Source organism: Prunus persica, chromosome G6 (assembly GCF_000346465.2).
Source record: "Prunus persica cultivar Lovell chromosome G6, Prunus_persica_NCBIv2, whole genome shotgun sequence".
Taxonomy (NCBI): domain Eukaryota; kingdom Viridiplantae; phylum Streptophyta; class Magnoliopsida; order Rosales; family Rosaceae; genus Prunus; species Prunus persica.
The window spans coordinates 12,037,744-12,054,264 of record NC_034014.1 but is presented as its reverse complement, the minus strand read 5'-3'; the positions used below and the strand labels follow the sequence as shown (position 1 = coordinate 12,054,264).

At 37.5% G+C, this 16,521-nt stretch overlaps 1 protein-coding gene across 1 annotated transcript; it reads left to right on the top strand.

Moving 5' to 3' along the window:
- LOC18772746 (serine/threonine-protein phosphatase BSL3) lies at nt 1,504–14,291 on the top strand. Its single transcript, XM_007208366.2, has 21 exons — nt 1,504–2,385; nt 3,342–3,402; nt 3,497–3,575; nt 3,690–3,769; nt 3,854–3,948; nt 4,063–4,162; nt 6,075–6,144; nt 6,712–6,813; nt 6,895–6,976; nt 7,646–7,825; nt 8,407–8,674; nt 8,777–9,014; nt 9,125–9,295; nt 9,648–9,886; nt 10,845–10,929; nt 11,060–11,158; nt 11,244–11,443; nt 11,535–11,610; nt 12,917–13,052; nt 13,142–13,281; nt 13,516–14,291. Exons 1-21 carry the CDS (start codon nt 1,953–1,955, stop codon nt 13,597–13,599), a joined length of 3,018 nt encoding a protein of 1,005 aa, XP_007208428.1. The 5' UTR covers nt 1,504–1,952; the 3' UTR covers nt 13,600–14,291.

Sequence of the window (16,521 nt, the reverse complement as noted above, 5' to 3'; positions counted from 1 at the left end):
TAGTTTGGTTTAGTTTAGGCAGTTTCCATATATGTCAAACCAAATCACGCCAAATCAATTACGGCTTCGTTTGAACCAAAGATTACACCTTTTTAATGTTGAAACCAAACCAAACCAATCGATAAGTTTAGTTTGACCGATTTGAATTGTTCGGCTAGTTTGATGCCTAGCTTTGAATGCTTTAGCTCAACATGTCTTAAGCTAGAGATACATAATATAAGTCAACATGTTCCGCTTTTACTTTTAGGCCCCGTTTGGTTCACATAAATGAATTTGTGGGAAATCAATCTCCTTGTAGTTTTGCATGGAAGGGAAATCGAAGATTCCTTTCCCATGTTTGGTAATGCTCGGAAAATAACTAGAAAATATCATTTTATTTCCTTTCCCATGTTTGTTTAGTATAGGGATTGGAAATAAATTTTGTTTAGTTTTCCAATTATATCCGTAACTTAGAAATCATATTAAAAAACGTAGGTAATGGTGGTAAATTGGTCATAAAAAGTTGCAGTTAATGCTTCCCTTGGTTTATGAAACCCAAGGTGGATGGAGGGTTTCATTTTTCTCCTATTTTCTCATGAGCCATGAAATCATTTCTCAAGTTTGGACTTACCAAACATGAGAAAGCAAATAATTTTTCATTCCCCCTATTTTCCCATGTTCTTAAAAAGTTAATAAACTCTTAATCAATAATATAGCTTTTGGAGTTTAGTTAATAATAATTTTAATATAACCCTTACAACTAATTGACAATAAATAACATCTTATATGCTAAATTAAAATGTGCAACAATATCAAAACATTTCAATGCAAATTAAAAATCTACTAAAATCAACTTTTCAAATGTTACTATTCAAACTTCGTCTAAGTCTCATATTTTCTTTTGATAATAAAGAACATCTTAGCTGTAGTCTCATAAAGAATCTACTAAAACCAATTCCTAAGACTTTCTGAACTATACAAGTCTACGCATATGTCTCATATTTTATTTTCTTTTGATAGAATTCAAAAGTTTATTTTTTTCCAACAAATAATATCCATTTGTTCATCATTTTACATTTTTATTTCTTGGCATGGTGCCCCATAACTTACCAAATTGGGGTGAGGGCTGTGGTCTCACGCTCCTCCTTGCGCGTTGCTGTCACCTCCGTCCAGAAAATGGGTGCAGAAAAGGCAAAACTCCTCAGAAATAGGAACCGGTGATCACCGTTAATAGCCGGTAATCATCCGCCGTCAAGAGCCCATCGGGCGGCGCCCCACCCCCAATCCGCGCACAGCACTTACCGGCTGTTTACGGTAAATAACTAACAACTAATAACATGGCCACACCTGAATATTAATCATCACACAAACAAGCGAGAGATATTAAAATATACAAAGACAATTAATAATAATAATAATAATAATAATAATAATAAAAATAAAAACATAAATAATAATAATAATAATAATAATAATAATAAGAAGGGAGGAAAAAAAAACATTACCGTACGCTACGCAACGAGAAATGAAAATGAGAAACAATCTAGAGATAGAAAGTTCAAACATTAGAAGCGTTTTATAAAATTTTTTGTAGAGAGAGAAAGGGCAGTGATTGGTGGAGAGAGAAAGTTTGATATGTTTTTGTGTTTGTTGGGCTTTGAGATTGTCTCCGTCCCGTTTCTCTATTCTTCTTCCCCTCCGAAGCCAAAAGCCCTTCCTTATTCTTCTCAGCTTGAGAGAGAAAAAGAGTAAAGACCTAGAAATTTTTTTATGTTTTTCTAGAGAAAGTTGGCGTAATTTTCTCGGATTTCTAGAAGCTGAGCTAGGGTTTCGATTCTGAATATTCAGGCTTTGGTCGTGCAAGGTGAGGTTGGGATTGTTGGGGGTGGATCGAAATGTTGATTAGGAATGCGAATTCGTGGGAATTCTAGTTCCGATCTTGAAACTAGGGCTCGAATTGAAGGCTCAAAGCAATGGATGTGGACTCGTCGTCGATGGTGCCGGAGACCGATCACGATCCAGCCGTGCCGAACCACAGCACGACGTCGTCTCAGGCCGCAGTTGAAGGGGAACAACAGCTAGGTGAGCAGTCGCAACCTGGAACTGGATCTCCAGCGCAGCAGCCTCAGCAGGCGGCGGCGGCGGCGGCTCCACAGGCGCAGCAGACTCCAGTGGCCGGGCCGCGGCATGCCCCGACGTACTCGGTGGTCAATGCAATCTTAGAGAAGAAAGAGGACGGCCCAGGGCCAAGGTGTGGCCATACGTTGACTGCGGTGGCCGCCGTGGGCGAGGAGGGCACGCCTGGGTACATTGGCCCCAGGCTGATTTTGTTTGGTGGTGCCACCGCTCTTGAAGGCAATTCGGCGGCTTCCGGGACTCCATCTTCAGCTGGAAGTGCAGGCATAAGTATGTTATTTTCTTTGATTACTTTGGTATCTCCGTGGTTTGAGCTTCTAGGTTTAGCTGCGTGGAAACCCTAGTAGTAATGGTTTGGTGGTGGTATAAGTAATTTATCAACCTAGCTTTGTTAATTTCTGATTGAGGACCTTGTTATGTTCAGTTTCTTTAATCTGGGGCTGCATTTATGTGCCTGCTGGCATATTGTTAATGGTACAAGCAAGCTAATTTGCTGTCTTTCAATTCAGGAAAGAAAAAAGTACTTTTCATTAAAGTGAAATATGGGTCCTTGGCAGGTTTTGAAGCTATGGTGATTCAGGCTGTTTTTTATTATCTTGCAAAATAATAATGAAACGTTTGGTGGTTTAAAGCCTCTATTTAATCTTGGCTCAGTTTTATTCTTTCCTGATAAATTCATTTTGTGTGATGCAAATTTGCTATTGTCATTTCCTTGAAGTGATTTGAGTAGTTGGGTAGTTTTGTTGTAGCCCAACTAATATGCATGTAGTTTTCTTCTTTTTGTTATTGTTTCAGAAACCTCACTCTTACAATTCTTTTTAACTTAAAGTGATCAAGTAGCATGTATGTAATGTCGTTGGAGCTTCAAATCAGTCAGTGCATTTTGTTTTCAACTATGGTGTTGAAATTCTTGATTCATTTTTCATTGAATTCTACTATGTTTGTAGTTAATATTCGAATCGAATTATTTGATTCCTCGACCCAATTGTTTATTTTGCGAGGATCCCAAGTTTTGGTTCTTTCTGTTATACTCTGCTTGAAGTGACCAGGATTTTAGGCCCAATCCATATCTTCACTAATGCCTGTGCTTGTAATGAAGCTGAAAAGACTAATGAACATTGATTCATTTATTTTAATTATCTTAAAGGAAGAAACTTTCTTGTGGAGTCTTGTGGTGATAGTATTTCATGTCTTGCTCATGACCATTGTGGTTTACTTAATTTCAGGACTAGCTGGTGCCACGGCCGATGTGCATTGTTATGACGTGCTAACAAATAAATGGTCTAGGTAAGTCTAGGAACAAGTACTCCTTGTCTTATCAGCATGTGGCTATCCATACTTTGTTATTTACCCTTTGTGCTTACAATAATATTATTTTCAGGATCACGCCCTTTGGAGAACCACCCACCCCAAGGGCTGCACATGTAGCAACTGCCGTTGGAACTATGGTTGTTATTCAGGTTAGCACACTACGTTTTATCCCACAAGTTATGATTCCTAAGTCAAAGCTGTATTAACATTTTACTATGCATTTCGTAATTACATTCTCACTGGAATCTTTGATATCAATACAGGGTGGAATCGGTCCTGCTGGCTTGTCTGCTGAGGATCTTCATGTTCTTGACCTCACGCAGCAACGGCCTCGATGGCACAGGTTAAACTTGTTAATGGTTTGCTTTCATCTTCTTATGAAATTTCTTATGTGATTTTTAACGAAGTGGAGCTAATTTTCTTATAGGGTTGTTGTTCAAGGCCCTGGACCAGGGCCACGCTATGGACATGTGATGGCATTAGTGGGGCAAAGATATCTCATGGCAATTGGTGGGAATGATGGTGAGTCAGTTGAAGGGTCATCTTACTAATCTTTCGTGCATTGAATTAAAACAAAAAGAATCTGCATGATTAGATTTTTATTGATCTTAAGGGAAATTGGTGTGTGCTTTCCAGGAAAACGGCCTTTAGCAGATGTTTGGGCCCTTGACACAGCTGCCAAGCCTTATGAATGGCGTAAGTTGGAACCAGAGGGGGAGGGTCCACCACCATGCATGTATGTCTATCTCTCCCTCTCTAACGTTCATGACACTCAATATCATATTATCACATATACAGATACGTCTATGCATCTAGCCTTTTTGGTATTTATATAATCACATGCTTGGATTTCCAAATGAACATGTATTCCTTACACGAGTTTTGGGCATTGGCTTCCTACTTAAAGTCTCTTTTCCCATTTATTTTGGTCCTTTTATATGCCAGTGGACTTGTACTGTTAGGGCCTGTTTGTTACAAGGGCTTGGCTTGGACCGGATTGCCCAAAAATTTAATCCCATGTTTGTTTCACATGGTTCTAATCTTAAATGGTATTACCAATACTGGCTCCACCAAAAACACCTCCTTAGGTGTTCTTATGGAAGTCTGGGGAAAGGGGGAACAAATTGTCCCGAGCCCTTCGCTAGTGACATCACAGTGCCTTTCTCCCACAACCAGCAACGTCGCCTGCAAACCAGCCACAACCAACAACAACCAAGAGCCAGCAGACCCACCCACCAGCACTGCTTTCTCTCTCCTCCAGTCACCATATCCGCCATAGCCACTGCATCATCGTCCCAATAAGCCCTAACCCGTTTGAAATTCAAAGAAAAAAACACCACACAAACCCATTGCATCATTGTCCCAATCTTCCCCCACCCCAGCAACATCGATGTACCCCTCTCCCTCAACTCCTTTTCTCAACCCCTCTTCAAATCCACAAAAAAAAAAAAAAAAAAAATACAAAAAAAAAAAAGAGAACAGAAATGATATCAATTTTGGCTAAAAGAACAAAACAGGAGTTTTTTGGGGTTTGGGGAAGGGTCTTTGAGATGATGTTGGATTTGAGGGTACTAAAGGGGAGTGGCAGCTTGGGTTCTTTGCTGGGCAGAGGAGGAGATGAAGTTTATTTATTTTAATATTATTTTATCATATTTTTTGTGTTTTTCTAATCTTTTTCTTTTTCATTTAATTAGTTTTTAATGTTTTATTATTATTTTTTTATCAAAAAAGTTTAATTAATATTTAGTCAATGTAAATTTAGTCCCAGTCCAATCATATATCAAACGCGTGATAAGTGTTGTCCAACTTAGACCAAGCCAAGCCAATCCAAGACAATCTGTAAGCATAGTCCATGCCAAGACAGTCTAGCGTAACAAACGAGGCCTTAGAAGCATATATTTCATGGTCTCGTGTTTCTAAACTGAGTAATCTTTGGGTATTGTTTTTAGTTTTATTGGTGATTGAATATCTAGTAATGAGTGTGGTGATTATTTGATATTTGATATTTTAGTTGTCAGAGAAGTTACCTGCCCTCCTAGGGACATGATAATAGTAGGTTCATTAGGATTTGTTTTTTTGGGTGGATACCATGCGGAAAAAGTCACTTGCCCTCCTAGGGACCCTCTATTATTGGGCCTTAGGCTCGTGACCCCAGAAATTGCTGCTAATTGTCTCATTCTATGTTCTTTTTACTGGGGCTGTTACCTGTAGTGTGCAGAAAGAGTCTGTGCTCGACACTCACTTTCCAGACATCACTTGCCGTTTGTTGAATGATCCTCATTTCTCACCGATTTGATACATGTTTCATTTGGGCTCTGACATCTAATTTATATTGTCACCTGGACAAAGAGTAATTATTCTGTGTAAATCTGCCACTGAGAATGTTGGGTTTGAAAATTTTTCCTTGCCCATTATAATTTCCTTTTGTATTAAGACCTTAATTTCAACCCTTTGTCATTCTCTCATTTTCTTGTTTTATGATGTTACTTTGTTATAGATCTAAAGGGTCCCATTCTCAATTCTCTCTTTCCATTTGGGTTTATTTATTTTTATTGAAGTCTTTTTCCTTGCCATTTAGATCCAATAATTGCCGTTTAGATCCAATATTGTGAAGTCAATATGTAATCTTAATGTTTACTTTTGACCAGGTATGCAACTGCTAGTGCAAGGTCTGATGGTCTTCTCCTCCTTTGTGGAGGAAGGGATGCAAACAGTGTGGTGAGTCAAATACCATAAAAAAATTTAGTGGTTTGTTTTAGTGGATACTTGAATATGATAGTAGCATTTCATGTGATTTTATTTTATTTTCATATTGATTGCTGGGGTGGCTCCATTGTCCATTGGCACTTTGTCTTCTTTGTTGCATTCGGTCATTGCATACTGTGTCAAGGATAAGGCCCATGAGGGTATCTTGTCGGAATGGGCCAAGGAATTCGATAAGTTAATAGCACATTTTGCAATATAACTGTGGAACATTAACCCTTTGCTTGTGTATCCAATCTTTCTAACTGAAAACTGAAGTCACCCCTTACATATTAGTAGCAGAAGGACTTGTAATATGAATGCAGTCTTATTCTGGTGTATGGGAAAGATGGGGTAGGGGTTTGAAATTTTTTGCATGGATTACTTATTTCTATTTGGCTTTAAAGTTTGCTTTCCTAGCTCGTGTCTGAATGTTTATTTGATTCCCTTCCTCTTTAAATTTTGCAAACCACGGTGTCTCTAATATTAGTAACAGCTTTGTAGTGCGAAGGGTTAAGTTTCTTTTGGTTCTTTTGCTTGCAGCCATTGGCAAGTGCATATGGCCTTGCCAAACATAGGGATGGCCGTTGGGAATGGGCAATTGCTCCTGGTGTCTCACCCTCTCCCAGATATCAACATGCAGCAGTGGGTTTTTGGCATCATTTACTTGTTCCTATTTTAGTGCTTTCCTTATAATATTTTAAAGTAGCATACTTTTGATACTAGGTATTTGTTAATGCACGGCTGCACGTTTCCGGAGGGGCTCTTGGTGGTGGCCGAATGGTTGAAGATTCATCAAGCGTTGCAGGTACTTGATTATGGGTTTTACAAGCTTTTTAGTGTTTGTTATGTGGAACATAGGTGGTTTAGATATACATGTCAGCTCTGGTTGTCGAGGCAGAGGGTTTCATTTAATACTGATGCTCATGATGGAGGGGAAGTAGGTTTTCTTAAGTGATCCCTGGCGGACCTTGTGGACCCTTAGCTGAGAATGGGACCAATGTTGATTAAATTATTGCTACTTCATATCATAAAATCACAATGCAGAAGAGAGTGCATTTGCAAACGCATACTAATACACATGTATGTATTGTTAATTTCAATATACTAGAAGTTGATTAAATATGCGTTACAGAATGAATTTAATTTTCTGGACCCAAGATTGTGGGATCCTCTTTGAGAGTTGCTGAACGCTTAGTAGACCAGTAGTTTTGGTTGATGCTGGTTGATGTTGTAGGTTTGTATGTCTGAAGTAGCAATGACTCAAATAAGAATGATTTGGCTTTTATTCCACTTCAAATAATTGGTCCTCACCACGTCATTGCATACAATTTTGGAAATTGATTTTCTATGAGAAACAGATAGATTGGCAGCTTTGTTTAAGTTCTGTCGCTGTTTATTGGTGTTAAAAATTCCCAGTTTCCAATAGATTCACCATTATAATTATCGTACAAATTCCTATGTTTCTATTGTCCAGTGTTGGATACTGCAGCTGGAGTTTGGTGCGATACAAAATCAGTTGTTACTAGTCCAAGGACAGGTAGATACAGTGCTGATGCAGCTGGTGGAGATGCTGCAGTTGAGTTGACAAGGCGTTGCAGGCATGCTGCTGCAGCTGTTGGTGATTTGATCTTTATATATGGTGGTCTACGTGGCGGTAAGAGATGAATGTTCTATTTCAACAGTTTGGCTGCATCTGTTTCCAGTTTCATTAACTTAGGATGTGAATCTATCAACCAGTAAATTGTTGTACATTACATAATGGATTAAATAATTTCAGTATGAACACCACGTTTCACTTTGTGATGATATGCAGCATGTTAATTCTTTGCCACTATAAGTTCAAGAATAGACATGTTTAGAGGAGAATAGATGTTGTTTTGTATCTTGAGGTTAAGATTTCAGATACGTAGTTGTCTTTTCTGATACATTATTGATTCTTTCAAAATTCAGCCAAGTTTTCAATGATTGGCTTACTAGCATTCAGATTGTTTCTCTGTTTTTTATGTTGACTGTCTTTCTGTGGATGAGTCAACTAGGATAAAAAGGACACGTAAGGATACTGTAGGTGTAGCAATTTAGTCATTGGTGGAGTATTTTAGCGCCGTGGTTTTGATGTTTGTTTCAAAGGTTTTATATTATGGATTGTGGAGTTCACCCAGCGATTTTATCTTTCCAAGCTTATATAGTATCAAATGATAATATTCAAGCATACTAATTGTTTTGTTTATGCAATAGGGGTGTTGCTTGATGACCTACTTGTGGCGGAAGATTTGGCCGCTGCTGAAACAACATCTGCAGCTTCGCATGCTGCAGCTGCAGCTGCTCAATCTGTACAAGGTCGTTTGCCTGGAAGGTATGGGTTTATTGATGACAGAACGAGGCAGACAATGCCTGAAGCAGCCCCTGATGGTGCTGTTGTGCTGGGAAATCCAGTTGCCCCCCCTGTAAATGGTGACATGTATACTGATATAAGCACTGAAAATGCCTTGCTCCAGGGATCTCGGTAAGCTAGTCATTATGTGTACATTTTGATTGCAGGGTTTGAAGTCACTGAATTATACTTCTTGGTACTGTTAAAATATACCGGATGCTGTTTACTGTGTAGGAGAATGAGCAAAGGTGTAGAGTATTTGGTTGAAGCATCAGCGGCAGAAGCTGAGGCAATCAGTGCCACCTTGGCTGCTGCCAAGGCACGGCAGGTTAATGGAGAAGTTGAACTACCTGATAGAGATCGTGGTTCAGAGGCTACCCCAAGTGGGAAGCAGATATCTACCTTGATCAAGCCTGATTCTGCTGGATCAAATAACATTCCTTCAGCTGGAGTGCGACTGCATCATAGAGCTGTCAGTATTAGATTTTGATCACTACTCTGAATGTTATCTAAAGTCTATTCTGGCAAGAACTTTTAAACTATATGGTTCAGTCCTTAATGTTTCCTCACATGCTTTGTCAGGTTGTTGTAGCTGCAGAGACTGGTGGAGCTTTAGGTGGCATGGTGAGGCAGCTCTCAATTGATCAATTTGAAAATGAAGGCAGACGGGTTAGCTATGGGACTCCAGAGAGTGCAACTGCAGCAAGGAAATTGTTAGATAGGCAGATGTCCATTAATAGTGTTCCCAAAAAGGTTTACACCTTATTTGATATACTTTTGCATCCCTAAATTTCCATATTTTTATTTTTGGATCTTATAAGGTTAATGTGCTTGTTCAACTTTTGAGAAATAAATTTTGCTAACCCTTCCTAATCCACTTCCTATTATGCCAATTATATTCTATAGAAAAATGAAAGAACAAGTGAGGGCCTGAGTGGAATCTCAAATTGCATTCAATGGTGCAAATGACTAATTGTTCTTTCCTAAAAATTAAGCATCATTGTTTTTGAAACCCCCCAACCCTATGTGTTTCAGTGAATCATTTCATCCTGCATATAAAATCTATTGGGTTTCCTTATTAATGTATTTCCTCTTTTATTATCAGGTAATAGCACATCTTTTAAAGCCTCGTGGGTGGAAGCCTCCAGTTCGCAGGCAATTTTTCTTAGATTGCAATGAAATAGCAGATCTTTGTGACAGTGCTGAGAGGATATTCTCCAGTGAACCAAGCGTCTTACAGCTTAGGGCTCCTATCAAGATATTTGGTGATTTACATGGGCAATTTGGTGATCTCATGCGCCTTTTTGATGAGTATGGTTCACCTTCCACTGCTGGGGATATTGCGTAAGTTTCTTTATTAATATGATATTAAGCAACTTAGTTCATATGGTTCGATATTCAAAGATTTTATTCATGCGGGCACTTAATTATACCTGAATTACATATGATAAGGGGTCTGTCAGTTTGAGTTGTGGGCACTTGATTATACGTGCACTCCCATGATATTACGTTGATTATTATATATCTTAATTTTTTAACAATCTAGCTAACTTGTATTATTTTTTGAATGGTTAATATATTTATCAATTGAAAAGGCCAATGACTAGTTTTACCTAATGAATAGTCCTTTCAGTTTGAAGGTTTTGGTTCGTAATATGAAGTTTATATTTGCATATTTTATGTATAAAGATCATGGGATTATAGTATGGAATTCCTGATGTTCCTTTTTATATAGGACCTTACATGGCAAGACAGCTAAACATGGCAGAAAAGATCTTCATACTTTAATTTTATTTTTTTTGTTCTGATTTACTTGGCACAAACTCAGAATTGACGGAACCAGAAAGTTATATGAGACTAGGAAAAAATTATTGAATAACTAACCTAAGCACCCAATTCCTAAGAAGATGGAATGACAAGAACACATACATAAAATTTCCAGTTAAGCCCTAGTGTGAAATTTTTGGTTTTTACTGGTCAGGAACATTTTGGTTAAATTACTGTCAGTAAACGTGTATCTTTTGAAATTGTAATGCAAGGTGGATTCTATAATTGACTGTGCAGGTCTTTCGGGTTTCCATGTTGTATATGCAGGGCTATTTATTTTTTAGTTATATTTTGTTGTATGTTTAGCAGTTAATTCGCAAGCATAATATTTTTACCTTTTTTACATCTTGTATTTATAGATTTATAAATATTTCATTATTATTGGTGATTTCTGTGCGTTATACTATTGACAAGTCTACAATACGTAGTATTATGATTCTTGCAATGATACTGATTTTATATGGACAAAAATCAGATATATCGACTATCTCTTCTTAGGAGATTATGTTGACCGAGGCCAACATAGCTTGGAAACCATTACACTTCTGCTAGCTTTGAAGGTAAGCTTTGATGTCACTGTTATTCTGTATCAATCTTTTATCACTTGATGGTTATCTCTCTTCGGTGGTGGTTGTATAATTATTTCTGTATGCTAATGTCCATGCTCTTTTAAAAAATGCCAAATTGCAGGTTGAGTATGCCCATAATGTACATTTAATTCGTGGCAACCATGAAGCTGCAGATATTAATGCTCTTTTTGGCTTCCGGATCGAATGTATCGAGCGGATGGTACTGTGTTAGATTATATGATATCTGTTACTTATATATAATATAAAATTTATGAAGCTTACTGACTGAATGACTTACTGAACAGGGTGAGAGAGATGGAATTTGGGCATGGCATCGTATAAACCGTTTGTTTAATTGGCTTCCACTAGCAGCTCTCATCGAAAAGAAAATCATTTGTATGCATGGTGGTATTGGTCGGTCTATAAATCATGTGGAACAGATTGAAAATCTCCAGCGTCCCATTACAATGGAAGCTGGCTCGATTGTGCTTATGGATCTATTATGGTCAGTGCATCTCTGTATTGGTCCGCTTTGTGTGACTTTCATTACTTTAATATCTCTTAATTGGTCAATGACATTGTATCATTCTCTTTAGGTCTGACCCAACAGAAAACGACAGTGTAGAAGGCTTGCGACCAAATGCAAGGGGTCCAGGTTTGGTTACTTTTGGGGTGAGTACTTTTTATTTGTTTTCGTATTCCTTATTTCACATTACCTATGATGTTTCAGAAATCTATAGGCATCTAAATAACTAGAGGTGTTCCTTATTACGTATTCCTTTTGTTAATACTGTACCGTGCTATTTTTGGCTGTTAACGTTGGCAAAATTATTTAGTAGTCCAAAATGAGATCTGTAATTGTTGATACAGATGGCATTAAGATGATCTACCAACAAATTTGCATAGCATGTTAAACATAGCAGTCTGATGATATTATGTTGCAAGGATCTAGAGATATAGATTGATAATTGGATATGTTGATATAAAGGATGACTTTTTTTCTTCAAGAATAAAGGTTGAAATATATAGTCGGATTGGACATTGTCAGTATTGTCTCAGCTGGTGCTTCTGTTTTTCATTTGAGATGGACGTTAACAGCACCGTATCGTTTTAGCCACCTGTTTCGGATTTTATTGCATAGATTAATGTGGATATGCTAAAAGCAAGCAGTACAAGAAGTAGTTTTATATTCAACTCTGAAGTTTAATCAATCATCAGTGTTTTTTATATTTTAAGTTGCACTATATTATGTTTGGTACATAACTCACTAATTTGGCTGTCAGATAGTTTGGTCGGTTGCATATTCCTTTAGTTGAGATTCCTTTCGTATAACAAGTGATATGCTCATAAATAGCTTTTGTAGTTTTTGTTTTGTGGTTTTGGCACTTGAGATTCCTTTCCCATGTTTGGCAAGTCACTTTGGAGCAGAATGGCTTCTTCCATAGGTATGCAATAATCAAAACCTATAAAATGGAGGTTTTGCATCCCTAAGGAAGAGGTGGGTTCCCATTCCTATTCGTTGGCTTTTGAATTATTATAATGATAACTTTACCCTTTTGTTTTATTCTCAAAATTGAAATTCCTCCTGTCTTGAGAACACCATTATACTCCCATCATTTCCAAACATTGGAATGGGAATGTTTTATTCCAATGGTTTCTAAAATTTCCATTCAGGGAGGCGTATGAGACTCCTAGAATCCCTTTTCGCTAAGCAAAAGGAGCCTTTAAGTAATTGAATTGTTCTACCTCTTTTGCAATTGGTTCACTATTGACGGTCTAGATTGAAAATGTAGTCAAATGATGCTTGCCATGTAATTCATCTTCTATGACGTCTATGAGGCTTGTCTACTTTACTCAGGTTTATGTTCCATGAGTTTTTATGTTCTAAAGTATCTGGAATGTAAAAATTTGTAACTTTAATCGGTATCTTAAATATCCATTTGTGTCGTATGTCATCTAAAAAGGTTTGATGTTGCAGCCTGATCGTGTCATGGAGTTCTGCAATAACAATGATCTTCAGTTGATTGTACGCGCACATGAATGTGTAATGGATGGCTTTGAGCGTTTCGCCCAGGGACATTTGATTACTCTATTCTCTGCTACCAACTACTGTGGTATGAACCTGACTCCTTTATCATTTATGCAGCTTTGAGCGCCTCACATGACTAAACATCTCATATTTGGCTCTTACCACTTTGAACAGGTACGGCCAATAATGCGGGGGCAATCCTAGTTCTGGGTAGGGATCTTGTGGTCGTTCCAAAGCTCATTCATCCTTTACCACCAGCAATTTCATCACCAGAAACATCACCGGAACGCCATATTGAAGATACATGGATGCAGGTATGGATGTTTATTCATTAATTTTATTTTGAAATTTATAGTTATAACTTGAAAAGTCCTTGAATGAGGACCTTATTAGTCTCTCTCTCTCTCTCTCTCTATAATATATATATCTGTGTGTGTGTGTGTGTGTGTTCTTTTCACTGGAGTCTTTTCATTCCTCCCTCATGGGTGGCTCTTTTGGTTATTATCTTGGTAGTAATCTTTCTTTGATTTGATTTGTTATGAGACCAGGAGCTGAATGCGAACAGACCTCCAACACCAACTAGAGGCCGGCCACAAGTAGCTAATGATCGGGGTTCCCTTGCTTGGATATAATTGATTATTCCAAATTGCTTCGTTATATTCATTCTGGCCTTGTTCTTCCACATGGGATTTCTAGTGCTGTATAGAGCATGATGTCATATACAAGAAATTCCCTCGTTCTTCCACATGGGGTTTCTCGTGCTGTATAGAGCATGATGCCATATACAAGAAGTTCCGAACTTGTGATCTTTTTTCCAGATTAACAAGTTTGAAGGCTCTCAGAAATTTTGGTTTTCGCTACACAATTGGTAGGCCATGAGATGATGAGAAGATACAAGTTGAAGAAGCAGGTTGCCGTCGGCGGGTAGGTTTTACTTTTGTATGATGTGCTAAAAGTTACAGTTCGGGTCCACCCACCCTTTGTAAATTGAGCCACAAGCAGGTAGAAATCAGTCTTCGTTCTTCGTATGGATTGGTAGTGCTGCTGAGTATTCTTCTGATTAATTTATATATTATTTTTTATTCCTCGTTTTAGGCGTATTATTAATTTCTCTGTTGAGAGAGGACACAGGGGGTCTATTTGTGATGTGGTGAGATATATAAAGATGTTTAGAATCTTTGTGAGCGTCCAATGTATCATAGAGAGGTGTTTGCTTTGTGTAATATTTCATCTCTGTTTTGTACAATGTAACATTGTGTGAAGATAAGTAACCTTTTTCGTTTTTGATCTGATACATGCAATATGTCAAGTTTTGGTCGAAAAATTGTGTGTATATTATCTTGTTTTCTCATGCAAATAACTAAACCAGATATGATGCTTGACCTTGGTTTTATTTTTTCCATCTTTTTGTGGTTTCTATTGCCTTCGAAGATGGGCATGGCCAAAAAGTCAGTGACCAAACACCTGAGCAATATAACTAACCTGGGATCTTGATGTTTTTTAGCATGAATCTTTTAAGTCATTTATACAATATGTATGGACCCATATTCTAAGTCATTTGTTTTGTTTTGTTTTTTTGTATATAAGCGACTTCGGGTACTGATCACTTGAGCTACAAGCAACCGCTAATCTTAATCTTATAATTTACTGACAGTATTGATCACGACTTTTTCACCTTTCTTTCCTTCACTCAACACCCACCACTTTTTTCAGCCACTAATCTTAATTGAGTTTACACTCCTTAAGGTTTCTTCTGTTTTCACAAAATCCCCACGTCTCAAAAATTACATGAACACCTCTTGAGATTTCAGTTTATTTTAACAAAATTCTTTTTCGTTGATTGTTCAAAAATTGATGATTTTATTGAAAAAAAAAACTCATGTAAATGACAAAATTAACCTCAATGAAGTATATGCAATCTAATCTCAAAGGCCAACTTTGTCATTTGGAGAATTCTTTTGTATAAAATCAGCAATTTTAAACTAAATTCAATGAAAAGGGGTTTTATTCTCTTCAACACATCATTAAACTAAATTCAAAACCAAAAACTGTCGAGCAAAACTGAGAGCATTTTATTCAATTTTCGCACCCTTTATTCTGATTCCTTTCCTGTCAAAAGAAAAACAGTCTTAAATCAAATCTAATGCAAATTCAGTAGAATTATTCATCCTTTTTCCTAAGCCTTAATTAAACACCCCACAAATCCACCATCCATACGTCAAAATTACAAACTTGCTCATAACAGATAACAAATAAATACAAACTTGATAATTGGCTACTTACCAAATCTAGTCATAAGTGAATGGATACGTGCAAGCTAATAGATAGTTGACTAAGAGTGTTGGTAGATTGGATCGCTGTCCAAAAAAAAAAGAAGGGTTTTGCATCCAAAAATTCACTTTGCATAATTTCTCCTTGAAGTAAAAGAACAATAGCAAAAAGGATGCAAGCACAGCTACTAGAATGACTAATTCAAACACTTATATATATGATTATATAAACATAACAAGTACCTGGATTGTGTCTCTCTTCGGGAGAGTTGTTATACTTGGTGATTGATGTTTTGTCTTTGTTTCAACAGCGGTAGCAGTAGCGACGTTGGTGGTAGTTGTAGGGATGTGGTGCCCTTCTCTACTCTACGCCGACCAAATAACTATGCTTGGTCATAGGAGGTTTTCTTTGTTTGGTTATGAGTTGAAGTGGAGTGCTTCTCAAGGGTTCTTTTATTGTTGTTTATGTGGTGACGCTGGATTGTATCTCTCCTCGGGAGAGTTGTGATACCTGGTGACTGATGTTTTATCTTTATTTAAACGGCGGCGACAACATCGACGTTGGTGGTAGTTGTTGGGATGTGGTGCTCTTCTCTACTCTGCGTTGACCAAAGAACTATGCTTGGTCATAGGAGGTTTTCTTTGTCTAGTTTTGAGTTGAAGTGGAGTGCTTCTCAGGAGTCATTTTTCTATTATTTATGTGTTCCTCCTGCGTGTTCTCTCATAGTTTCTACTATGGTATGCCTTGCAGTTTGTTTTGGTGTCAAAGTTTTGCTCATAGAATGCTTCTTTTGACAGTTGGGATGTTTTGTGGTCCTCTCATGTGAGTCTACTGTATTAAGCTATAGTTGCAGTTCTTGCCCGAGGTCTATGTGTTAGTTTTCGTTTTTGATTTGTTCTATTATTGTAATGGTCCAAAGTGATTTGAATTGGACTCTCTTGTTAGTTCATGACATGTGTGGTACTCTTTCCTCCCTTGAGGTTTGTCCCATGAGGTTGTCCTAGGAAGATTTTAACGAGACCACTGTATTATGTCGTTCTTTGTACGTCTTTGGTTCTATGAATGAATTCTCTTTTCTTTTAAAAAAAAAAACATATAACAAGTACTTTATAATTAATGCACTAACTCTGTCATTTCCATAATTGAAATAACGATTGAGGGCTTGTTATAAATACAAATGGCTGAATTCTTTTCTTTAAACCCATAAACCACCTTTAGTCCAGGTAATTAAACCCATAAACTACCTTAGTCTAGGTAATTAACCCATAAGCCACCTCTAGTCT